Source organism: Vicugna pacos, chromosome 12 (assembly GCF_048564905.1).
Source record: "Vicugna pacos chromosome 12, VicPac4, whole genome shotgun sequence".
In the NCBI taxonomy this organism is placed as follows: Eukaryota; Metazoa; Chordata; class Mammalia; order Artiodactyla; family Camelidae; genus Vicugna; species Vicugna pacos.
Window position 1 is genome coordinate 2,621,872 of NC_132998.1, and position 27,312 is coordinate 2,649,183.

At 40.5% G+C, this 27,312-nt stretch overlaps 1 protein-coding gene across 9 annotated transcripts in view; it reads left to right on the top strand.

Annotated features, from left to right (window-relative positions):
- The window catches only part of TAFA2 (TAFA chemokine like family member 2), a 528,067-nt gene that overhangs the window by 281,009 nt on the left and 219,746 nt on the right, over nucleotides 1–27,312 (top strand). The window contains exon 1 of one of the 9 annotated variants that reach the window (XM_072973863.1): nucleotides 25,298–25,309. The exons of the other annotated variants lie outside the window; for them this stretch is intronic. Within the exon in view, the coding sequence (XP_072829964.1) occupies nucleotides 25,302–25,309 (8 nt within the window). The 5' untranslated portion in view covers nucleotides 25,298–25,301. Of the gene's footprint in view, nucleotides 1–25,297; nucleotides 25,310–27,312 lie in introns of those variants that run through there. 9 annotated transcript variants of the gene reach the window in all.

Below are 27,312 nucleotides of genomic sequence, written 5' to 3' on the forward strand. Positions count from 1 at the left end.
ATTCTAGGCATATCATTTTTGGACCAGGCTTAGAAGATGTTATAGTGTGTGATGGTGTGTTAAAATGTTTCTCTTGTAACAAGTTTTGGCAGTGTCATAGTGGAAAAAATCAGTAGGTACTAGCATATGCTCACACATTTAAAATTTATATTTTTCCTATGTTATCGCTTTTCCTTTTCCTTGAGAAGCATTATTCTATTATAAGCTTAATTTAAAAAAAGAGTAAGTACTATATGAAATATTTAACATTTAACCACTTAACCATTTCCAGGAATGTGATATTCTTATAGCTATTTTTGCTCTTAAAACACTTAATCACAAGGAAAATGTGGAGGAGTCCCCCCTCATTTTGGGGGAATACATTCCAAGACTCCTAGTGGATACCTGAAACCTCCAAGTACTGACCCTTATACATACACACTGTTTTTTGCTATACATACATGCCTACGATAAAGTTTAATTTATAAATTAGGCCCAGTAAGCAGTTAAGAACAACAATAATAAAATAAAACAGTTACAACAATATAATTTAATAAAAGGTATGTGAATGTGGTCTCTCTCTCAAAATACCTTACTGTGCTGTACTCATCCTTCTTGTGGTGATGTGGGATGGTAAAATGCCCACGTGATGAGACGAAAGAAGTGCATGGCGTTGGCACTGGGACTTGGCGTCAGGCTACAGTTGACCTTCTGAGGACATGCCAGGAGGGTCATCTGACTCAGGTGATCGTGGATCATTGAGCCATGATGATGTCGATGGTTGGATGTCAGGAGCAGATGACGACAGTGGTTGAGGGTCCTGGGTAGAAGTGAGCAAGATGACGTAAGATTGCATTATGCTACTCAGAATGCTGTGCTATTTAAAACTTACAAATTGTTTATTTTTGGAATTTTCCTTTCAATATTTTCAAGCCACAGTTGACTGCAAGTAGCTGCATCTATGGCAAGGAGCTGAGGATAAGGGGAGACTACTACATGCAATATGGAGCAGAACATATTTTACGTGGTAGGTTCAGTTATTTAAACATCTGCTCAATCTTTTTTCACCGTGTCCTCAAAAATTCATTGCATTGATTTGTTTCTAGTTCATTCCTTTGCAAAAAAGGAGTAAGAAAGGACTTACTATAAATAAGTCTTGTTTATGAGGACTTCTGAAAGTACTCTCTTAGTAATCAATGGGAAGAGGATGGGGTCTATTTATGCAAGATGATCTTTCTTTATAAAATCACACAGTGGGGCTCTAGAAGTTCTTAGCTTACTCTTCCATTTAAAGCAGAAATTATCTCTGTAACACCCCTGATAAGTTCATTTACTGATTCAGTCAATGCATACTAACTACCTACTGTGAACCAGGTACCCTTCCACTTACTGTGAGCAAAGCAGTGAACCAAATGAGTAAGCTCCTTGTCCTTCAGAGTTTGCTTCCTAGTGGGAAGATATGGACTGGAAAACAAAATCATCCTAATAATAGGAAGTGATAAGTGCTAGGGAAAAATTATCAGGGAAAAAGTATGTGATTTTATATGGGGAGATCAGGGAAGATCCCTTTGAGATGGTGCAGAGCCCTAAACGAACTGGGAACAGGCTGTGAGGCCCTGTAGAACACTACAGTCATAAAGGTCAGTAAATGCAAAGGCCCAGGGGCATGGTGCGCTTAACAAGGGTCAGTGCGAAATGGGAGGAGAGGCGGTCAGGGGACAGATCACTTAGCGCAGACCGTCATCATAGCATGTCTCTCATGCTTCCCGGGCAGGACTTGTTTCTTGACACCCCATAATAAGGGACATGTGTCATCCATTTAGTCCCCAAACAACCTTATGAGGTAAGAAATACTGTCCTGTTTATAGTTGGCATTTTAAGTAAATTGCCTGAGTCCACAGCACACACTTGCTGTGAACGTTTGTAATGGGCTCGGGACCTCGATTTTTCTGTCTTGCAAGCAGGTATTTAAAAAGTTGATGGGGAACTACTAGAGAAAAGCGATAGCAAATGGGTGGGGAGAAGATGTGTTGGTCACTGAATTTGGTGACCTTCATTTAAACAACAGCATAAGTGCTTGCATCGCTGTTCTGCAATTGATAAGCAGTTGACAGTTTGCTTGGCAAAAAATGATGAAAAACTGGAGTGGCTCCGTCTACCTGAGGAGGATTTCACTTTCTCTTCCCAGCTGTGGCCTCTGTTAGACTCAGTAGTAAAACAGATGTAAAAATGCTGAAATAAACATCAATCCTATCATTCAAGTTCAGTTTCTATGCCTTGTAAATCTATTTTCTTTAGAATTTTAAGTGCCTATATTATAATATGATGGTTACATTAAAAATCAATCCTTTGTGGCCTAGTGTATTTCAGATCTTTAGATAGTACTAGATATTCACATAACTTACAGGATCTCTTTGGTTTAAAGTATGATACTTTTCTTCTTTTTACCAGCAGAGGGCACACTTCACAACCCTGTTTCCTTTCGTCAATAAAAAACAAGAGAGATAAATGAGAAAGGAAGGTTTAAAAAAAAACCAACTTTGGAAAAAGATGAATTTTCAAATTCTGTATATAGTTTACAAAACAAAAGCTACCAAATGGAAGGGAATTTAGGATCTAGTCCATACTCCTATTATCAGGCCAGATTTTAAACTGTTCCTAGTCATCCAAGAGAGATTAGAAGTTGTTTTTATATAAATTGAGAGAAGAAAAAAATACAATAATAAATCCTTGCTATGAGCCTTAATGACATTAAAAAAAGAGAAAACAGGTTTGCTGAATAGAGCTTGATATGAAAATAATGAAATGAAAATTTCAACAAATAGATGATTTGGAGGTAGATTATCTGAGGTTTATTTGCTTCATAGTTGTTTCTTCCCAGATGTGACGTTCCACTGGCAGGTGTGCGTATCAGAAAAGCATCGAAGCTGAGTTGGATGCCTACTGTTTGTGCAGCTTAGGGCATATGACCGTCTCTGCCTCACTTTCCTTTTCTGTAAAATGCATGTAGTAATGCCTGCCTGATGTATGTGTGGGTTACTGGAAAGAAAGCAGGAGGGACAGAGAGGGAACCTGCATTACATTTCAGCTCTGTGACCTTAGACAAGCCATTGACCATCACTGGACCTCATTTTCCTGCTTTCAAAGTGAGCAGTTGGACTAGGTTGCCTGTAACAGGTGGTATGTATGTGGTCCCTGATAGCACTTGTATGCTTAAGTCTTGCCTTAAAATGGAAAGTCCTATATAAATATAATTGAATAATATAATATGCATTTCCCCCATATTTTAAAATTAAATTATGTTGTATGTGAGTTTCCAGGAGCGTGTAGGTACTCTGAAGCTGAAATGGATCTGTATTTAAGATCTGATTGGAAGAAGAGAAAGAAGCAGGGCTAAAATGGAGGCAGTATGAATAAAAGTTGAATCCTTGAAAGGCAGCCAGAACGACTGGTCATCAGGGTGTGACACATCTTCCCAGGCATCTCCCTCCGCAGAGTGGAGGCAACCTTGGAGTTACAAACTCACGACTCATGGATTCATTCTCTCGTTCATTGATTCACTAATTGAACGGTTACCTTGCTCGTCTTCCTTGTCTTAAACGCAGTTAACCCACTATCACATTTCCCGCCGGACTTGGAGACACTGTTTTTTTCTCTTCTTCTCTACCCATGTCTAAGCAGAGACAAGATGCTTCCTTCTCTTTTACAATACGATTATTCTCAGCTCAAGTAATTTTTCTTCTTTTTAACACCTTTTGGTGCCTCCTCTCTCCAACTTCCAGCTGTTGCTTAGTAATTTCAGACACCTGCTCTCCTTTACCCTTTCCAGATCTCTTTTTATTTCATTTAGGTGAGTTAAAAAGAAGCTGCATGTGGACTAGAAGCTTAAGAGCAGCACTGGTGATCCACTCTTAAGGGGGGGGGGGAAGCCGTGCTTTGAAGTAAAAAGAGACAGAACAAAAACTCCGTTTCTAGTAACATTAAAAGGGCCTCGAAGTGCCTGCCCTTCAGAATTGTCATAAAAATTTCCATCTCTTTTCTCACTTTCTTTAATTAAACATGGCTGCTCTTAGGTGTTGGTATTCATGTTAATACTGATAATACTTTTATTAGTTGTTTGCTTTGCATTTTTAAATAAAAAGTCAGCTTTACTGAGGAAAAATTGACATTCCAAAAACTGCACTTATTTAATGTATGCAGTTTGCTGAGTTTGGACGTAGGCACACAGCTGTGAAACCATCACCACTGTCAAGGTGACAGACATATCCATCACCTCTGAAAGTTTCAGTGTATTTTTCATTAATTAATTTATATTGGGACGGTTTAATTCAATGTTACCCATTTGTAATATATGACATTTTAGATAACTGTAAAAAATAAATATGCTTTTATAGACTGACTTGTAGGCCTACAATTAGGACATTTGTTACTTATGTGGGGAAAACATAGAAATCAACTTTTAGACTTTACCATATGGGTCAGTTAGGAACTTTCTGATGTTTTTGAGTCCATTTCCTATAGAAAGATTACAAATGAGGAATACGGAAAAGTTTTTACTGCAATCTGTTTTGGTTCTATTGAAATCCAGCAAATCACACACAGAGGCATATTTATGTTTCATTTATTTAAATGTATCTATTGTGTATCTGCTATGTACTAGGCATTGCTTTAGGTACTTGAGATGTACAGGTGGACAAGACAGATCAAACCTTTGTCACTCAGTGAGTCTAAATTCTGATAGTGGAGGAAAAAGGGAAAGACAATGAACATAATACATAAATTATATAGTATAGTAGAGGGTTAAAAGTGCAATAGGAAAAAGAAAAATAGGGCAAGGGATGGAGGATTAGAAGTGCTAGTCTGGGGTGGGTGGGTGGGTTGCAATTTTAAATGGAGTTTCAAGGTAAGCCTCATTTAGAAGCTGAGATTTGGGCAAAACTTGAGGACAAAGGAGAAAATCACGGAGATCTACCTAGAATAAGAGCATTCTAGGCAGAGGAGGTCGTGCAAAGGCCCCGATGCCTGGCGGGTCCGGTGGGTTTGAGGTTCATTCAGGGGACCAGTTGCTGGCCTGCAGTGAGTGAGCAGAAGAGTAGTGGGAAGGGTAGTCAGAGACGAGGGGCACAGGCCATGACTGGGCTTGTTAGCCGTTGTTTGGACTCTGGATTTTACTCTGAAATGGAAGCCAATTGAGAGTATTGAGTAGACAAATGACATGATCTGACTTACATTTTTAAAAGAGCCCTGGCTGCTCTGTTGCAAATAGGTTGTTGGTGGTTAAAAATAGAAGTTAGAGGACCTGTTAGGTGAGATGATGAGATGATGATGGTGAGAGAGGAAAGGAGCCAAGAACATAAGCAAGGAAGTGATGATAATGATTTTCCATGGAATTTTAATTCAGTTAGGAGGGTGGAGAGATACCAGAAGGGTGAAGGACAGTGAAAATTAGTGGGATAATGCTCTGCAAGTTTCTGTGAGTCTGAGCATTGTTGGAGTGAACTGAGGAACTAGAAGGAAGGTGTGTGAAGATGGGAAGTGATCAGGAATGGGATGCATGAAATTTAGGTTGTGGAGACAATAGCAAGGTGAGGCATGTGACTTGGGAGTGAGTGGCTAGGAAAGGGTGTAGGACATGATTACTGGAGGAAAGACATTTGGGAAGAGGCCAGGGTGATGGAAGGCCTGTCTATATATGAATTGAAATAGCCAAAAGTTAAGGTTGGAGCTGGGTTTTAGGAAGTCATAGTAAACTAAGAGCTGAAATTGCCAAGCAGTGGATGGGAATGACTAGGTATCAGTAGGTGACACCGACAGTGAGAGCTTGGAGTGATGGAACCTGCTGAGATTCCAAGCTAGGGAATTTTATGGAGGAGAGATGGAGGATGTCATGAGGAGGACGGATTGTAATATCATCAGAATGTAAGGAGAGAGGGAGGCTGCACTGAGAAGCCAGGAGGACGCCTCTGTCGCTTCCAGGCCCAGCTGTAGGAGGGAAAGCCTTTGTCTTCCTTGAGACAAGGGAAGCAGGGCGGTGGGTGGTGAGGGAGGAGATGGGGTTTCTGTTAGAGGAAGAAGATGAAGGTTACAAGATGGCTGCCTGCTGCCCACTGAAAGAAGAAAGTAAGAAAGGTCTTTTATGATTGAAGTGTATGCCTCATGGAGAACTTCCTCTTTTTTTTTTTTTTTTATCCCGAGTAATCAAACAGACAAGTATTTACTGAATACGTGTAACATCTAGAGTGCCATGTCCTTCAGTCTGTGCAGGCACAATAAAGCCGAAGCCACTGCCAGACGTCACTGCAGTGACCTGCCCTATTGAATTCCTGCCGGTCCCTGGAGACTGTTTCCATTGTCTGGACAAAGGGACACAGGATATGGTTCTGCACAGCAGGGAGAGGTTGGAGGGTTGAAGGTCCCTAGGCTGGTGATAAAACCATCCTCTTATTTTTTCTGTTAACACTATTCTGTTTGTACCACCATGGGATCTCTTATTCCAAGTTTTATCTGCATTAAAACTTTTTTACAGCTTCCTCACTTAAGAGCAGCTAACTGTCACTCCCCATTGTTTCTTCTGATGTTTAAATCGTTTTTAACTCGTTGTAATCATAATGTATTTTTGTTTTACTTTTTATGTACAAGTGAATTACTAGATACTGTGTCGCCTAGAGGATAAAAGGTGTCAGATCAGCACATTTATTTATTTAGCAACTCAACTGACTTGCAGAACTAGCTCAAGGAAGCAACAGAACCTCAAAGAAGGTCTTAAGGACCAATGCTCTTGCTTTGATGTTCTTTCCCCTGCCTTTTATAATTCCTATGAAACAGTCATAAGTTACAGTGATAACACTAGGCAGGGGGAAGACAGCGGTGGAGTATAATGATGTCGATCCTGAGGCTTTTTATTTACACAAACATTTTTTATTCCCAGTACTGCAGGAGTCCCTCCTATGTCCCTCTCCCAAAGGCAATCACTATTCAGATTTCTATCTTGATAGATTCATTCTACCTGTTTTTGACCTTTATGTAAATGGAATCATAGAGGATGAACCTCTTTGGGTCTGGTGTCTTTTGTTTGTGAGAGTCCCCATTACTGATGTGAGAGGGGATGGTTTGTTTTTCTTTTCTTTTCTTTTCTTTTCATTGCTGCACAGTATTCTGTAACATGAACATGCCATAATTCACTTATTTCATCTGTCTTGGAAGAACGTTTAGATTGTTTCAGTTTGGGGCTATCCCATATAATACTGCTTTGAATATTTTGTACATTTTTTTTAGGTGCATATATTTATGTGTATCTGCTAAATGTATACCAACAGTGGAAGTGCTGGGTCACAGGGTGTGTGTATGTTCAGTTTCTGTATATACTGTCAAACACTTTTCCAAAGTGTTTGTCCCAGTTTTGACCTCTTGAGGTGCATGAGAGTTCCAAGTGCTCCATGTCCTTGCCACCACCTGGTATGGAACATAGTTCATGACTACCAACATAGCAAGCTATTGACCGTCTACCACTCACTGGAAATTACAGAAACTGTTGCAAGGAATAAAGAGAAAGTGTATGATGTGGGTTTTGTCTCTGAGCTTTTCCTAGTGTAGTTGGAGTAGGTAAAACATAGGAAGGAACTCAAGAATGACAGAAGCAGTGTGTAATAAAATGCTAAATGATAGGGTTATGCTAAAAGTCATATTTATTATTTTTTATGATTTTCATTTTTTTGCTATATTTGTTTTCTTTCAAAAATGTATAAGCATCAGGAGGTGGCAGTAATCTTAATGGAAAAATAAATGAGGTGGTTAATCCAAACATTTGATCGATTTATTTTGGTGTGTCTCTGAAACTCATACTAATTTTTTTGTTTGTTGGTGAGATTTATCTCTATAAATGTATGAATATTTCTGAGAAAGTGCTCCTCTACCAGCAAATAGGGGTAAAGAGAATTTCCATTAGCCAAGATGCTACCTCTTTCCATAATCTCACAAGTTTGGAAAAGGCTTTATGTATCATTTCTGGTATATGTCACCCAGGCCACCTCTCCACCCTTCTGATGAGAGGAGCTCAATTATTATTTGCTTTAATTGCAAAGTTTTTAAATTTATAAAAACCTTTGTGTCAGGCACTGTGCTAAATGCTGATGCACATTACCTCATTTAATCAACGTAATTCTGATATATAGGTGCTAGCATTTGCCTCATTATATGGATAAGGAAGCAGGCACAGGGAGGTTAAGTAACTTGCTTGAGATTTTCAAATGATTCTCTATGAAAATATTGCTTAGCATGGAACTGAGCACATGAGGGGCTTTCAGTAAGTAACTAAATGGTTGACTCACCGCCATTGGATGATGGAATGGTCTGATCTTCACTTTTATGAAGCCATGTCCACATATCTTCTCCATAGTGTACCTGGTTTTATGATCCTATGCAAGACCTTTAAGCTCTCTGTCCTTTAACTCATTTATTTAGCAAATGCAGATACTAATATCTGAGGATCTTAGTTGGATTTTTATGGGGTAAAATTTTAGTACTATAACACGAAAACTAATAGTGTTTATGTATGAAGGCTATTTTGTAAATTATCTGGGAATGTCTGGGAAGATTTCTTTAGAGAGTATCCTATGGCCACTTGTGAAGAAGGGGCCATGCTGTGGTAGAATGGTGTTTTGAAATTTGTTATTCAGTGAAGTTGGAAGATGAAGCACCCTGGAATTAAATAGAATTGTTTCCTCTCATATTAAGATCCTTTTGTGGCAGGGGTATTTTTCAGCCTTAAATGAAATCTCTAGAATAAGAAGTAAGGAAGTATTTGAAACTAGGTCTTGTCCACCCAGCTGAGTAAAAACCTAGCTTCTCTAGTGTTATTACAGAGCAGGCTAGCATTTGACTGCTACGGCTGGAAGGAAAATCCTCAGGATATGAGAAGCTGCCTGACATAGGGAAGGTGAATCTCTCTCACTTCTAGGGGAGATGCTTGGCAGGATTAGAAAATGTCACTTGCATCTTTCCTGGTGTCGGTGGAATTAACTATTGAGGAAAGATGTGTATTCCCAGCCCCTCCCTTTTTCTCATCAATTACATCCTCCAGGTGCTGCTGCTGTTTTTTTTTCTCCTGAACCAAGCTGCCAGCTGCACAGCTCAATAGGAGATGGTACACGTAGTGGTTAAGAATAAGAGCCCGACTGCCTGGGTTTGAATTCTGGCTTCCGGCAGTGAGACTTCAGTCAAGATATTTAACTACTTAGGGCCTCAGTTTCCTCATCTGTAAAATGGGACAAATTAGAGCACATGCCTAATACAGCTGTGAGGATCAAATGCTTTTATTTACATAAAATGCACAGAACAGCGTTTAGCATATAGTAACTACTGTGTGTGCTGGCCATTAATATATGAAGTGTTTGTTCAAAAGGGGAAAAAGATAACTTATCTGTGTTATTAAAAAGTATTGTTTGTATTTTTATATCTAGACTTAATCTTCATGTGAGCACCATTTTATAAAAAAATGTGAGTAAGGGGAGGAGATGTGATAAATGAAGAAGCAAAGGGTATTTAAAAAAAGTAGTTTGCTGGAAATATTTTTAAAATTATGCTAGATTGCATTTATCTAAAAAATCCTGTAGACCTGAAATCTTATCATTTCAGTTGAAACCTGAGATTTCCCTTCATACTGATGTCCTGAATAACAGGAATTGGCAGCCATACTTCTAAGGAAAATGTCCACTCTCCTTTTACCCGTGCTGGTTTATTCCTTAAATTCCTTCGTTAAATGTATTCATTACGTTCCTTTTAATTTTCTCTTCTTTAAACCGGTGAGCCTCGGATTTTCTTTTCCCTCCTGAGTTGTGTAATTTACATCTGACTTGATTTCCTGTAGATCGTGACTGAAGAAGCTGATCTAAGTTCTGTCCTTGAAATAAGTGCTTACAAATAAGACTTTGCTTTTCTTTGTCAACAGTATGAACACTACGTAATATTCCAGAGCAGTTTTATCCTTTTTTATTTAAAAATTCATTTAAAGTTTTCTTGGGTTAAATGTGATTTTAGCTTCTGGTCAAAATGTTCACTTGCAAGAAAAACAGTACTTGAACAGGATTAACACGTTCACTTTTCTTGTGGATGCTTCAGTCATTTGAGTGCTTTCTCCCTCCCTCCATCTTGATCTACCGTCCTCTCTCTGCTGGACCCCTGTTACAGCTTTTCCGCTAGGTCCCCGTGCCCTCCCACAGTGACATCATCACACAACAGCCAGAATGATCTATGGAAATGACTCAGGCAAGTCATTCCCCTTCTCAAATCTCTCCCGAGGCTCCCTCTTGCTTTCCTCTAACTTTTGTCTCCTGGGCTCCAAGAGCCATGCTGCCTCTTTCCTGCCATTCTCCGCTGTGCTCCTTCAAGTCCAGCCACGCTGCCTTCTTGCTCTCCTTTGACTACATCAAGTTCATTTCCAACTGCAGGTCTTCGCTGTGCCGTTAGCCTGACATGACTCCTCCAGGTTGTTTCAGGCTCACTCCTCAGCATCCTTCAGATCTCCGCTCACAGATGACTCTTCAGAGATGCCTTCTCTTGTTACGCAGCTCAGGTTCAACTGCTTGCCACTCAAAAGCCAAGAATTCCAGAGGCAAGTATCAGTAGAAAGGAAAGGTGCTTTACTCAGAAAAGCCAGCGATCTGGGGAAATGATGGACTCATGTCCAGAGACCATCTTGGAAAGTTCTGCTCAGCTATGACAGTTTTTAAGGGGAAAAATGGGGAGTAGGAATCTGAGTGACTCATCGAGGCAGGAGGTTGGTTCTGCATCCATCTCCATTGCATGCAGACTGGCTGACTCTCTCTCCAGATGTTATCTTGCCCCTGTGATCTGCCTGTAGGATCGCTAAGGGGGCAATTGGGGGGTAGAGAGCTAACCATTCTTCAACTGCTTAGTTCTCCATTCTTATCTTCTTTTTATCTAGGAAAAAAATCAACACGGTAGATAAGACGCAGTGTGCATTCAGGGGAGCATATGTCAGGAGTTAGCTTCAATTGTTCAGTGATCTCATTTCTTTTAAGGTTAGAGGGGGACAGAAATGGACAAACAGGAAAGGGGCAGAAGAGCTGCTTTCATTTCACAACCTGTCCCCAGCTGCTTATCACTTTACTGTGTTAAATTTTTTACTACACCGCTTCTTACCACCTGGCATATTATATATTTACTTTACTATTGTCTATTTCTTTCTCCTAGAATATAGCCTCCAGAGATGGTAGGTTTTTTAAATTGAGGCACAGTTGATGTACAACATTATATAAGCTTCAGGTGCACAACAGAGTGATTCACAATTTTTAAAGGTTCTTTTCCATTTATACTTATTATGTAATATTGGCTGCATCCCCTGTGTTGTGCAATATGTCCTTACAGCGTATTTTCTTCATATATAGTACTTTATACTTCTTCATCCCCTACCCCTGAGAATGTAAATTTTGCTGTGTCCAGTGCTGTATTTCCAGACCTTAGAAGAGAGCCTGGTTTATGGTGGACAGTCAGTATTTGATGGAAGAATGATTGAACTGAATTGAAATGAAATGAATTGTCGAGTGAATAAGCTTGGCAAGTGTGTAGACCTAAGCAGAATTTATTGCCATCTTATCTGATGGACATGGTGCCATGATTTAGATTCAGAGCACCTGGTTTCTCTTGCTAAGGTGATGAATATAGAGAAATAGGCTTTGGAGACTGCCTGAAACTGAGACTTCTCCCTCCCAAAGTAGAACTTGAGACAAGGGTTTCACACAGGTAACTGATTGGGGACGTGATCTGGGCGTGCAGAAGTAGGGCACTTGGAAAAGAGAAAGGGAGAAACAGCGACAGCCTATCCAGGTGCATTTCTGAGCTGTTTGCTACTCTGGGCAACTCTGACTCAATCCTACTGTGCAAACTGAGAGAGGTGGTGTACAGAACACCTGAGAATTATGCATCTGAGACACAGGAGAGTGGAGTGTCTATGCATAAGCTCCCAGAGTTGTGCCAGTGGTTAACACCCCCTACTCCAGCTTTGCTCATGTGTCAGAATCACTGAGCAGTGCTGCAACATCCCTATGGCTGCATTGGGAGCCCTGGTAGGAAGCTGCACACAGCTGGTTGGTGAAGTACCAGGTGGAGTGAAAAGGGATGGAGGTGGATGGGAGATAAGTCACAAAAGTTTTCCATCTTCACTGTTTCCCTCTTACTCATCTTAATTTGGACTACATTGATTCTTCAAACTCTTTAAGGGCAGGTTTGAGGCATTTTCCTTCTTGGTTTCCTTCAGTATCTCACATGGTCTGTAGTAGGAGTTAAATAAATACTTCTTTACTATTTGACTGCCTTATTAGCACCGTCTTATATTCATTTGCTTTTGATAGTACCCCTAAGTACTATGAAACAAATAAAATCTAGGCTAGTACACATCTTTGATCAATGAAATGTAAAAAAAAAAAAACACTCGAACTCAGTCAACCCACAGATCAATTAAATGTTCTCTTTTGGGGGGGAGGGGAACAGCATTATTGTGACATGATTTGCATACTAGACAATGCACTCATTCAAAGTGTATTGTTGAGTGATTTTTGTATATTTGAAGAGTTGTGCAGCCATTACCACAGTCTATTTTAGAACATTTGTGTCACTTCAGAAAGAAATCCCACACTCTTGAGCAGTCACTGCTTTCCTCCCAGCTCCCCCAGGCCTCGGTGATGACTTGTCTAGTTTCTATTGATGTGCCTATTTTGGATATTTGATATAAATGGAATCATACAATATATAAGCAAGTGTACTTTTAAGTCTTGCATATATTCAATGACCCGTTCAGCATGTATTCCCTAAGTACCTGTTATGCTGGGCACAGGGAGGACACAATGTTGAAAAAAGCAGACCTGGTCCCAGACCATATTCTAACAGAGAAGACAGAAGCAAATAAACAGCAAAGAAAAATCTAAACAGACACAGGAAACAACTAGATATGTGCCATGGCAAAAACATAGTGCACAAATAGAGAAAATTGATGGTGAGAAAGATACTTGGATGGAATTGTGAGGTCATGAGGAAACCCGTTGTAAGCAGGTGACATTTATGCTAGACTTGAAGGAATTGGCTAAATGAAGGCAGGAGAAGGGTGTTCTGTCAAGAGGGAACAGCATGTATAAAGGCTGTGACGTGAGAAAGAACTTCGTTTATTAGAGGAACTGAAGATTGGACCATTGTGGCTAAAGCGTAGTGAGCTAATGGTGATAAGGGCCCAAGATTGATTACTCAATGCCTATTGGGTCAGGGTGGTGTGGGCCAATGATGCAAGGCCTTGGAGATCACTATAAGGGGTTGGATTTTATTCTCCGTGTATGGGAAGCCACTGTGAGTATCAGGCAGGAGAGTGAAATGAACTGGTTTATGTTTAATAGGATCAATCTTGTTGAATGACGAATGGAAGAGCTACAAGACAGAGGAACCAGATGGGAGGCAGTTTCAGTGGACTCAGCTAATAAAGAGGATGCCTTGGGAAGGGATGATTTCAAAGGAGATGCAGAGAAGTAAATACATTCAGAATATATTACAGAGTGTACAGAGAGGAGATGGCCCAGGCCCAAGCCCTGAACAAACATTTAGAGCTGAGATAAGGGGAAAAGGAGAAAGAGAAACTGAAAAGCCTCCAGGCAAGTAGGAAGAAAGCTGGGAGTTTAAAGATATGGAAACCCAGGAGGATGGAGTGGGCAACTATGTCAAAGGCTATGAGGATGTCAAGAAAGATAAGGACAAAGAAGAGACCCTTACATTTGGTGAAACAGAGGTCATTGCCAACTCTGACCAGAACAATACTGATGGAAAGATGGGGAGAAATTTGGCTAGAATGGACCAAAATGGGAATGCACGTGAAAAGATAGACTTACGGAGAGTAGAAAAGCAAGGGGAGGGGTAAAGGAGTCAGGTGAGATGTACCCCCTCCACCCCGAGTTGGGATGTATTGAAACATACTTGACTGTCAGTGAAAATTACTTGGGAGAAGGTGACAGACGGAGAGACAGAAGTTCAGGAGACAGATCTTGAGAGATCTTGAGAAGGCAGTAGGGTAGGGGATCCGGAGCTTGCCTGGAGGCACTGGCCTTCAATAAGCATAGAGACGTTTCCTCCACTGTGATCAGGGGAAGAAGACAGAGCGGGCACCAACAGATAGGTTTGCTTGTCTGAAGTTGTAATGAACGAGTCCCACTTGGGTGGTTTCCTTTTTCTCAGTGGAGATGCCTGGTCTCTGAAGAAGTGGAGAATGCGAGTCTTAAAGTGAGGATGGGAAAGGTGTGCCGCGCAGACCAGCTTCCCTGGGCCAGAGGACAGAGGAGAGAGTAAATTGTATCATGTGCATAGGTCTCATTGAATCGCTTAAAAATGAGCAAGCTTATTGGCCTGGACTGTGAGTTACGAAGTTGTGGGCCAGTTTGCAGAGAGCGGGATCGGCTGTGAGAAGGCTTCAGTGTCAGACCGAGGGGTATAGACTTCATTCTGTTGCTAGTAGAGAGGTGTGCAGGGTTTCATCAGAGGGCAAGCGAGGTGAGGCACGTGGTGTTGGAGGAACGTGAATCTTTCATCTGCTTTCAGTGCAGATCAGAGGGGGATAAAACGGAAGGACTTGAGGCAAATAAATGCCCCGTTACCGCACACGCTTCAGTGTTCACGCTAGGAAATGGTTAGGCACCCATTTCAGTATCTGTACCGAACAGTGACTATTTGTGGAGTGTTCTCAGTTTACTGGTGGGGACACTGAGGGTTAGCAGGGCTAGAAAGGAAAATCCTCATCTATGAGACTTGCATTAGTTCAAACAAATAAGCCCCTACACCCTCGGGTCTATGGGAGGATTTGAATGACCACAATTAGGTGTGCAGTTTCTGACGTTCAGGGACCTTGGATTCTTACTCATGTCTGTGTGTCTTCTGGTCAACATTTAACATCATTTAACACTTGTTAGGAGCATTCTTAATGACCAAAATGTGAGGCAGAAGAGCATATTTTAATAGAATAGGTTCCAAAATTAAGCCTGAATTGCATTTGTTTGGGCAGATGAGATTCACACACACACAGATTAGAAAACCATGGAAAACATGTAGACTTGAGAGGATTTGGTGCTTCACAAACTTTGAGCACTTCAATCCTGATGGGGGAGATGCTGATACGAATTGGAGTCATTCCTATGGATGAGTGGGATGTTGAAAAAGGAAATTACTAAGAAAGTGTTGATTTGTAGTAAAAATCATGAGATGCAGGGTGGGAAGAGGGCATTCCAGATACGGTAAGAATAGCAGTTAAAGGAATAGAAATGTGGCATATTTAATGAGCAGAGAGACCTAGTGAGAAGAGCAGAGACTACAGCTAAACCCTCAGCGCTGCCACCTTCCAGCTGTGTGATCTGGGGCGTGAAATAGAACCTTCCCAGGATTCAGCTTTCTCATCTGCACAATGGGGACAATAATGCTTTCCTTCAGAGTTTTCATGAAGGCCTGACATAGTGTGGGCATTGCGCTTGACACTCACATGTGTAGGAGCTATTATTTATGGAACAATAGAGAGACAGTCATCATTCATTCAGTATGTTCTTTCAGGGAAAGTATGAATGTGCTAGGCACTGTTCCTGGTTCAGCGGATACAGCGGTTTATAAAATGCCCACGTTTCCACTCTCATTGAGCTCATATTCTTGCAGAGGGATGTGTGTTGGAAGACAAGGAAGAGCAATGTAGATGAAGCTGGGAACGGAGGAGGGAGGAGGTGGTGAGGAGTGATAGATGAGCTCACAGGAGAAGCAGTGGCCAGATCATATGGGGCTTTAGTGAAGACACCACAGGGGGCGGGGGTGGAGATAACTGGGTTTGACTGAGTGGAATGGGAAACCATTTAGGTATTTTGACATACTTGGACTTCTGTTAAAGGCCCACTCTAGCTGCTGTGCAGGAACAGGCTGTTGGGAGACCAGGGCAAAAGCAGAGAGAGGCTTCTGCAATAAGTCAATTCGAAGGCAAAAGGAACATTGGGCTAGATAGTGGTGGAAGCTGTGAGATCTGATTGGATGTTGGATGTATTTTCAACAAGGAGTTGGTGTTTTGCTGAGGGATTGAATGTTGAGTGTGAGAGAAAGTGGGTGATCAAGAAAGATTTCTTCTGAATGGAGTATCCATTTGTTGAAATTAGGGAGATGGAGGAGTAGCAGCTTTGAGTGGAATAATCAAGGGTTCTGCAGGGCATATTAACTTCGAGATTTTTTTTTAGGTTTCCCGATGGAACCAATGAATAGAATTTGGATGTCTGTCTGGATTTCAAGAGGGAGGAAGGACGTAAAATATAAACAGAGAGAAATTTGCCCTTAGTTTTTAAAGCCATGTGACTGGATGAGATGAACTTGGGAGTTAGCGTAGAAAGACAAGAGGTCTGAGGATTGAGTCCTGAGTTACATCAATGCTTAGAGGTCAGGAGGATGAGAAGGAACCACCAGCAAAGAAGACTGAGAAGTAAGGTAGGAGAAGAATTGAAAATTAGTGTTCTAGAAGCCAAACTGAAGGAAGTGTTTCAAAAGTCAGGGAGTGATCAGTCAAGTCAGTTTTTACTTAGTAGATGAGTAAGAGGAGCCCTGAGAAATGACAGTTGGATTTGACGATCTTCAGATTACCGAGCTTGACAGCTGTTTGAGGGGAACTGGTAGGGAATAAAACCTATTTAGAATAGGTTCAAGAGAGAATGCACCAGGAAATTCAGACAGCAAGTACAGGCAATTCTTTAAAGAAGTTTTGCACTAAAAGGAAGCAAAGAAATGTAATAAGGAAGAACAACAGAAATGTTTTTAAAGACAGGAAATACAGTATTAATTTATGCTAATAGAAAGGAGCCAGTACTGGGGGAAATTGATGTAACTGAACTGTAGAGTTCATGGTAGAAATTGTGAGAAATGTTTGCATAGTGGATGATAACATAAGGATTTAAAAGTCAGTGAACAATTTGAAATTGCATATGGTAGGCAACATGAAGCCTTTGTAGATACTAGATTAGAGAAATGACATAAAAACCTATGTGCCTATAGTAAAATTCACCAAACTGACTTACAAGCATCATTATCTCTGATACCCCTCTTAAATTAAAAAGATGGAAAAGTCTTTGCATTGTAACTAACTTATCCCTAGGTAGACTTAAAATGTGCTGTATAATATGAACTTCAATATGCTAGTCCACTGAATCGTCCCAACAATTCCTGAAGGTGAATACTGTAACTGACCACATTTTACAGAAGAGGAAACTGAGGCACAGAAATGAAGCAACTTTTCTTAGGCAGTGGCTGGAAATGCTAGTGTCAGTAATTGAACCTAGACAGTCTGATTCCAGAATACAGCATAAAGCAACATGTTGCATTGTGTCTCTCCATGTGTTATTTTAAAAATTGTAAACTTCATTTGGCCTCATTTATAGTTATTTTTTGAGTATCTAAAAGCATTCACTGTTTTCCTCACCTAAATGTCTTGCCTCTCCATTTCTATTAATTCTACACATTACATTTCATTTGTTATAGCTCCCATATACTGTAATAGACACACCATTGTGCACAATTTACATGTCATGTACACAAATTCTGTTTATATACATATATACCCCTTGATGTCGTGGTCAGATGCAGATTCAAAGAGATTAGAATGTTTTTGATAATAGTCACTTCGTAAGTGCATAATGATTTATTGTTTACTAAGAACTACCACATCACACAATTTTATTTAATACTTAACCCGATGTGTTAGAATAGATATAAATATTGCCCCTTAAACAAATGAAGAATCAGAAAAATTGACACAGTGCTCAGAGTACTTAGTAAATAGTCAAATAAAAGAAGAAATGAACAAATGGTCCATAATGATAGTGATAAGAGTTTGCAAGCTGAGCGTCCTGACTGCTAATCCAGTATTTTTCCCATTATACTGCAGTTGTCTTGAATTGTTTTAATCCTTATTTTTAAATAAAATCCTCTGGCTTCCACGTACTGGCAGTTAAAATATAATCAAAGTGGTGAGATGGAATTCTTTACGTGCTGTATCTCAAATTTAGAGCAGTTTTTTGTTGGAGAATTGCCATGATGCCACAGGTAGCAGAGATTTCTTTGGGTCAATATTCAATTAATGTCTCAGCAGATTGCTAATAGAGACTGAATTGTAGGGAGTGCTGTTTTGGGGGTAAAATGGATGAACAGAAGACGATTCTCAATGATTAAAATCATTAAAATATGAAGGCTGATGATTGACACATTTAGGGTATGTTGGTGGTCTGACTTGGCACTGCCCCACCCAGATGACTGGTGCCCTCTGCATGTCCCTCTCTCCATTTATTCTAACAGGTCATGAGGGCATTATGCTTTTTGGCATCCTATTTTGGAGCAGTTTCATCCATTTGTCTCAGATGATGAGCTCTGCCAGATGTCACTCTTGAAATACATCTCTGCTGGGGGTGGGTAAGAAGTGCAGGTTCTCACATTGCATCTCCTAACACGAGCTGGAGTCAGCTTCTCCCCTCTGAGAAGATGGGCAGTGACTCTTTCTGGATGAGGGAGGCAGTTGCAATGGTGGTCCTGAGGGGTTTGGTGAGGAGTTAGAGAGGAGGGAGCACATATTTTTATACACTTGGTTCGCCAGAAGTGATTGCACGTAGCCAGGGAACTGTTGGAATGTGATAGGCACTTTGTCAAAGTCACATACACTTGTCAGTGTTTTGCTCTGTGGGGGATGTTAATGGGAGGACCCAGGTTTTCAATGTCTTTGACATGAGCCTTTTCGGGGGGAGGAGGTTTTTTGGTATGAGGTAGATGTTATCACTGTCTACGAATTGCCAGGGATTCTTCCACATCTTGATGACAGGATACAGGCAACTCTCTTTTAGAATGCTATGCCGCTGCCCCGAACGAGTGGGCGTTGGGTCCTCTTCCAGCTAACTCTTCTGGGTGGGGAACGTCGCGATGCAGTGCCACTTTAAACATGTCATCTTAAAGAGGTGATCAATATGGCACGCTGTTAAAAAAACACCTGCCTTAGAATTTTTTTTCCTGGTCAGGGCCATCCCTATCACGTAAGAAGCATTTGAGCAGCTGAAAACAATCTTCACTTTTTAGGGGAAAAAATTATTCCTGTTCAAAGACACCCCTGGATCCGTATACCGTGATGGGACTGTTTCCACTAAAACAGGATAGACGTTATATTCTTAAGTGTCAAAGTAGGATGTCTACTGTGCTCACCTGGCATCAATTAAAAATTTAGACCCCTACATCCTGCATCACTCAGCAGAGAGCCTAAGCTTGCATGGACAGCCTCCTGCTGGAACATGTTTGAGACAGCTTTTTGTGAAACATTTTGGCTTACGAGGGCACGCAAACTAGTCAATGAGAACTGAATGGTCTCTAAACTCTGCTGCTAGGGCCAAATTACATCACCAGAATTCAACGTGTCTTAGCTAAAACTTTAGTTTTCTCGTAGAATGTCTTTGTTGTGTAACTTTTTTGCTTGAGTTTTAGTTTTATTTTGAGTTTGACTTGTTGAGTTTAATTTAATGTCATATCGTTGGCTTTGATCAAAGGCCAAGTTAAGAAACAGCTATTTAAAGAACATGTCTTAAGCAAAATTGCAGTGCAGACAGCAGGTTCTTCCAATAAACAGTTGCTGAATTAATGAATGAATTGAAGACACTGTGTACTCTGCTTCTTAAGGTTCCCCCACAGGAAGTATCATGTGGAAAACTCCTTCAAGAGTTTATTACCAGCAGAGTTTGTCTTTCCATATGGATTCACATACTTCTTTTGATTTCATTACTTCCTAAATGGCTTCTGATCCTTTTTAATTTTTAACTCAGCTGTTTTATGTATTTTAATAGTATAAAAAATTCTCTAGACTCTAAATTCTGTAGCATTTTAAAATGCATTTAGTTTATTTCACTCTCAGCTGCTTGAAATGCTTCAAGTCCTGTTGGGGAATGAGGCAGGCATATATGATCCAGGAAAAAGAAGCCACCAAGAAAATAATTTCCCCCAAAGAGCTTCCTGAGGAGAGAGGGATCCTTCCACTGAGCCTTTGGAAGGAGGGAGCTTAGTTGAGTCTGGAATTTACAACTGGGCCCCCCAAAGCTTGGGCACTGCCAGGGCTACCCTCCAACCTGGCCATACCCCACTGTATCCATCAGAAGCACCAATTCATCAACTATGAAAGAATACTAACTGAAAGAAGAATTTTACTGTGTTGATGATGTATAATTTTTTACTTATTTTATATGATTTAAGTCTTAGGGAAATTTATTGATTTAAATTTGCTTCAGCACACATTTGTTGAGAGCCTTATCTAAGCTGAGCAGTTTACGAGAACCAGTAGGCTTTCCTCCTGAGCCTTCTGAGCACACTTGTTCTGGGGCAACGTTTCTGTGTCTACTCACTTCCTTCCTTCCACCAAAGAGCACTTCCATGAGATGTTACATTGTTATTTTGTTTCCAGATCCTGATAATTTACTATAGGTGGAGGAGCAGGCTGAATAATTCACGTGCCTTTACATTAGCCTATTTGGAATTTAGGCATTACTGTGTTCTCAGAAGGACAGTTTTCAGCAGGTCAGCTGTCATTTGGGAAGGGTGAAGGATTTCTTGGATTTTCTTTAGTTTGGCAGCTTGCGGAAGGTGAGGGATACTATTTCTTGTCAGTTTCTAACAAAGGCAATTTGCATTTTGAACAAGGCAAAACACAAGTTGGGCATGGTGCTCAGGCTATGCAAGAATGGCCCCAGATCCCGGCAAGTACATTTGCACAGTGATGAGTTGACCAGAACCTAGTGGTCCTTTGTCCTGGACCTTGATGGGTTACTGGCTTAAAAAGAGGACAGAGATGTATAGACGCAGCACTCGTTCCAGCAGAAAGCAGCAGTGCTATTGCTCACCACCCCTTACTGGTCTTTGACTTCAGATACATGTGAAGAGGATGCTGTGAGGAAGCACATTATGATTTATGAGTTGTGGAGCCTGCTGCACTAAGATTCTCAATACCCTGCTGCAAGCTTGTTCTCTGTGAATTTTGAAAAGGAGAAAAATAGTATTTTTTTCTCCTCTTTTATAAAACTGGATACTTAAAAATGATAGCAAAATTAGGGTTTTAATGACTTGGTTTATATTCGGAGGAGGGAACTCAGCTACCTAAGATGCGTTTCTCAAAGGAAATAATTTGTATGTTCTGTTTTAAATAATTCCCCAAGATGTGGGTCTGCTAGAGTTCATCTTCTTGATCAAGAGATGTACTTTGTAGCAGACAGTGGCTTTGGTGGTGAAGAATGTGTCTGACCTGGAAGGTTTGCTTGTCTTCCCCCTGGTTTTGCTTCTGTCAAGGCCTCTTTATAGAATGTCACATTTTAATGCAATTCAAAATCTGAATGCTTTTAGTTTTCAAGCATAAGAGAATTGGTATGCTTTTGAGTCTTACACATTTATAAATATATTTCTTGGAATTAAAAAAAAAATTTAACCTCTCTTGTACATACTCTGATGCTCAAAGTCTGAGCGAAACAGCCATGAAGAGGAGGAAGGTGAAAATTGCCAGTACATGTGTATTGAGTTGTTTGACCAAAAAGCCTTATTTTCATAAGGACTGTATTTTATTTCTGCTTGGATGAATACCATATACTGACAATCAAATTACCATTTGTGGTTTCATTACAATTGACCAAGTATCAAGTACACAGACACACATCCTTTTTTTCATACTGTATAATAACACCTTTTATTTTTATTTGGTGCAATTAACCTGTAGGAAGGCAGGTTAAATTTTACCATTGCTGAGGTTAAGTGATTGTGTCCCAGATCTCATGGTCAGTGAGTGATAGACCTTTCTGCAGAACTTAGATCATTTGACTTGGGTTCTGTAACTCTTTCATGGGAAAGATGCTGAACATGATATAAAAGATGGTGTGGCACAGAATTGCTTTGTGTGTGCTGTTTGCTTAGAGGCCACTGGGGAAGCCATTAGATATCATGAGAAGAACGATATCCAAGGGTGATGGATGGGGACTGAGTCAGGTGAGAAGGCTGGGGAGTATGCTGAGTGGTCCAGGGCTGTGATCACCAATGTGTGCACCACTCACAAACCAAACATAATGAGGAAACATACAGACTAGCATTTCACATTGAAATATGGTGATTAGAAAATCATTTTCTATGTAAGATAACTTCTTAACCTGAAAAAGAAAAAAAATCTCATTTGGTCACTGAAAATCATAACTCAGTGGAAATAGGTACAGTTGATTCCTTTGCCCACATTCCAAAATGAGAGCATCACAGAGAAAGAGAAACATGTTGTTAGAAAGTCAGAAAAATCAAAAAATGTTCAAAGAAGAAGGAGCTGGTGTTTTAAGTGTGTGATAACTTACTTACCCTCTTTTTCATGAATTCTTGTGCTTTTTGTCCATTATGTTAATACTGTGTCTCTGAACAGGGGAGATTTGTGACTCAAAAGTAAATATTAGAAACCTGAGAAGTTGACTTCTATTCACCAGGAATTATTTCAATTGAGATTTTAAAAATAACCCCATAGCTGGAGAGTGGGGGAAAGATGGAGAGGTTGGTAAAAGGATACAAACTTTCAGTCATAAGATGAATAAAGTCTGAGGATCTAACGTGTAACATAATGAATATAGTTGATAACATTATATTGTGTAACTGAAGTTTGCTAAGACAGTAGAACTTAAATGTTTTCAACAACAACAAGAAAGGTATATACATGAGGATGTGAGGTGACTGCATGTGTTAACTTGGTGGGGGGAGTCCTTTCACAATGTATACTATCAAATCATCATGTTGTACATTTTAAATATCCTAGAATTTTATTTATCAGTCATAAGCCTCAAAAAAATCTGGGGGGAGGAAATGGATGTAAAATATCTTATTAATAATTTTCATATTGATTGCATGTTGAAACGATAATATTTTGGATACATTGGGTTAAAATATTAGAAATTAAAAATCAGATAAATAAGAATAACCTGTAATAACTATACAGGATTCTTGTAACAATTCAATGTATTTCATAATGCTACACAGTGCAGAACAAAGCAGTGTTGTTTTCCTGCCCTGAAAAGTTCAGGAGCAAAAGACTGCTGCTTAATCCTTTGTCCTTTATAATTCCCAGAAGCTAAAGTATACACAGGGCAAAATAAACTTCTAGTAAAAATTCTTTGCAAAATATTTCTGCATTCTTTTGTTCACTCGCATTTAGGACGTATTGTATAAGTCTGCATAAGGCCAGTGTTGCTCCCCGTTATTGGAGTCTGAGTCCCTGCGCTCTCTGCAGGAGCTAGTCTGTTTGATTGGATGTGTCTGGTGTCAAGACAGCATTGTCCGTCAACAGAAATGAGATGTGGCTTCTAGAGGCTAAATTGCATAATCAGCCCAGCTTCACGTTCAAAGCGACTTTCACCTTCTCCCTCTTTCTCAATTAAATTCTAGGGCAGTGTTTAAAACTCCAGTTGCTTTCACTTCCCCAAAGTTGAGTCAAGGAGAGTCTGGCTTAAAATATACAATGGGATGTGTATTTTTACCCCAATGCATATGGACAGAGGTTGGATGTCCTGTTTTGCTGGCTGATAGAACGCTTTCACAGCTCTAATAAGACGTCATGGATACTGCTTTCATTCTGTTAGAAAATAAGCATCATGACTCAATGGAGACAAGTTACACAGTCACTGAAACACTTAGGAACTGTCAGTCCTTGGACCCATTGTTAACCTGTACTTGCGGTTATGTATATGTGTAAATGTACGCACATCAATTAAATTACTATGGCGATAATTTATTCAAAAAGTAAATGCTATCCCGTGTATAAGAAACATAACTGAAAATGCTCTTTAGGGTGATAACAGTCAGTGAGGAGTCCTCATGGCTACTTCCTCTTTTGCCTCTAATCTGAATGAGTCTCTGAAAAGCCACAAAAGCTTTAAAGATGCATGATGGGAAAAGGCAACTTATTTGGCTTTTACAGCCTTCTTTTCTCATCCTTGCTGAGGTCTTCCCTTAGCTGTTGGTAAATCATCCAGCCCCACCTTTTGTATCTCGTTCAGCATGGCAGAGTAGAAAGAGCTGCCTGTATCAGGAGACCTGAGATCTACCACAAAGCTTGCAGCCTCCTGGTCTGCTTCCCCTACAAGAGTGTAAGCTCCACGAGGGCAGGGACTGGGCTCTCGCGTTCATTACTGTATCTTCAGCAGTCTGTCATAACCTAAGTTGATTTGTTCCACAAATATTTGAGTACCTTCTTCGGGCCAGGCGCTGTTCTGGATGCCGGTGATGGCCCAGGGGAAGACAGACAAAATCCTTGTCTTTGTGGTGTTGACGCTCTCGTGGGGACGTAGATGGGGTAAGTGCTTTGAAAGCTAGTAGTGTGCGAGTGTGTGAGGCGCGGTGCTAGAAAGGGCGGCTGGGGAGGCCTCTTTGCCAGCAGTGAGCCGTGTGACTAGGCGGGGATAGAGAGTTTAGGGCAGAGGGAGCAGCAAGAGACCCTGGGATGCTTGATGTGTCTGCAGAACAGCAATAATACTAACTATGAACCCAAGTGAGTAAGCCCGAGCTCACAGGGGTGTTAGTGTTAGGGCTTGAAGGTGTTCGCTTTATGTGTTCAATAGGGGCTGTTAAGCTTATTTCACAGGCTGTGAGTGGGATGTTGTACCGACTTCCCTGATTCTTAAAATGCAGGGGCTTCAGGTGGATTTCTAGAGTGCTGATTAATAATTAATAATAAACCTTGGCCCTAGAATGCCACCTGTCCCCAGTCTTTACTGCTTGGTGATGATAGCAGAGAGTCTCCCAGGCTGAAAGTCAACAGCAATCTGAATGGGAGCTTTTGCTTGTTTTCTGCCCCGAGGGTGCCATTTTGGATCTCACTGGGTGTAAATGGGGGAGTGGATTTATGGGAGATGTAGCATGTTGTAAAGAAAAATGTAAATAGGGTGTTGTATAGAAAATACACCATAGTCCAGCACTGTGTAGCTTTTTAGCTTCCCAACAATAGTCTGTTCCATGGCTGAGCCTTTTAAAACTATGACATATTTTATCTCCCGCTTCACCCAAATTACATGCCAGTTGTGGACCTTGTGCTTTCAGAAATAAGCCGTTCTTTCTTCTTCTTCTTTAAACTAAGTTTCAATGGAAAGTGGGACCACAGGGTGGAGAAGAGAATTAAATGAATTTTAAATATATGGAAAGCACCTAGGACAGAATTTTTTTTAACTATACCTTTTTTCCTCACCCAGTTGCTAGTGGGAATTCAGGCAGACTTCAGAGGTACTTGGTTCCAGACCATGATACAGTGAGTATGGCACTAAAGCCAGTCACACCAAGTTCTGGTTTCCTAGTGCATATAAATTTTGCACTGTGGTCTATTAAGTGCGCAAGAGCACTTATGTCTAAAAAATAACGTACGTACCTTAATTTAAAAAGACTTCATTGCTAAAACATGCTAACCATCATCTAAGCCTTCAGCAAGCTGTAATCTTTTTGCTGGTGGGAGGTCTTGCCTCATTGTTGGTGGCTGCTGACTGATCAGGGTGGTGGTTGCTGAAGGCTGGGATGACTGGGGCAATTTGTTAAAATAAGACAGCAATGAAGTTTGCCACATCAGTTAACGCTTCCTTTCACATGAACACTTAGAGGCCATTGCAAGGTTATTAACTGCCCTAATTTCAATGTGGTTGTATCTCATGGACTAGAGAGGCCTGAGAAGAGGGTGAGAGATGGGGGACGGCTGGTTGGTGGAGCCGTCAGAACACACACACTTGTTGATTCAGTTTGCTGTCACCCCAGAAGATTTGCAATAGTAACATCAAAGACCACTGATCGCAGATCACCGTAACAAACAGAAGAGTAATGAAAAAGTCTGGAATACCGTGAGAGTTACCAAAATGCGACACAGAGACAGGAAGTGAACAGATGCTGGTGGAAAAATGACATCAGTAGACTTGCTTGGTGCAGGGTTGCCGCAAACCTTCAATTTGTGGAAAAAAAAAAAAGGCGATATCAGCAAAGTGCAGCAAAGCAGCACACGATAAAACAAGGCTGTGCCTCTGTGGTCACTCAGGAGAGCAGTCTGGTGGCACTTAGTGAAATTAAGTTAGCATGTGCACCATGGTTACTCACTCAGACCTGATACACCCTATAGAAAATTCTAACAAACTGAGAGCATTTTGTAAACACGGGTAAAGGATATATTTGAGGATTATCTTTCTCTCTCGTCAATTTTGGTGATGTTGGGAGTGATACTTAAGAGTTAGATGTATAGGAGTGGAAAACTTTTCCATTCTTGCCTTCTTGAATCTTTAGCCTAATAATTAGACAAAAGACAGATTAACAGAAGAAAAATAATTTTATATGTACAGAAGACCATAAAAATAGGAGACTCAAAGAAGTGACCAAAGCAGGCAGCATTTATACCTTTTAGACAAAGAAACAAAACATCTGTGAAGAACTGACAAGGCAAGGGGGGTTGGGCTTGGGGCAGTAAATTAGTGAAGAGGTAACAAAGCTTGTTATATAGTCGTCTTGGCCCTAAATTCCCTGTTTCTGGTGATAAAAGGATGCCTTTTAGCCTTCTGGTTTGGGGAGGGTACTTTTCACGTGGGAGATTTGGTTCCTGCTTTCAGGGGAACAAAGAGGCTCAGAGTATCCGTCTCCATTGGCTGTTCCTTAAGTAACTGCACTTCAAAGTGAAGTGGCATATTTTGGTGTGGCATATTCTGCTCTCCTTCAGAGACAACAAAGATGCCCATAGCTAGGGAACTGAGGCAGTAAAATATGGGAGATGTATGCTTAACATGTGCATTTCAAGGCAACAAACCTAGGTGTAAATAGGGTAACATGGATAGATACTAAGAGCTTAGATATTAAGGACCTGGTATAAGTTAAGAAATAAAGAAACAATGAAAAAATGAGATGCTGAGTTGCTGCAACTCAATATCAAAAAACCAAATAACTCGATCAGAAAATGGGTAGAAGATCTAAACAGACATTTCTCCAAATACAGATGGCCAACTGGCACATGAAAAGATGCTCAGCATGGCTAATTATTAGAGAAATGCATATCAAAACCAAAATTAGGTATCACCTCACACCAGTCAAAATGGCCATCATCACAAAGTCTATAAATAATAAATGCTGGAGAGGGTGTGGAGAAAAAGGAACCCTTCTACACTGTTAGTGGGAATGTAAATTGGTACAGCCACTATGGAAAACATTATGGAGGCTCCTTGATCCAGCAGTCTCACTCCTGGGCATATATCCAGATAAGATGAAAACTTTAATTAAAAAAACACATGT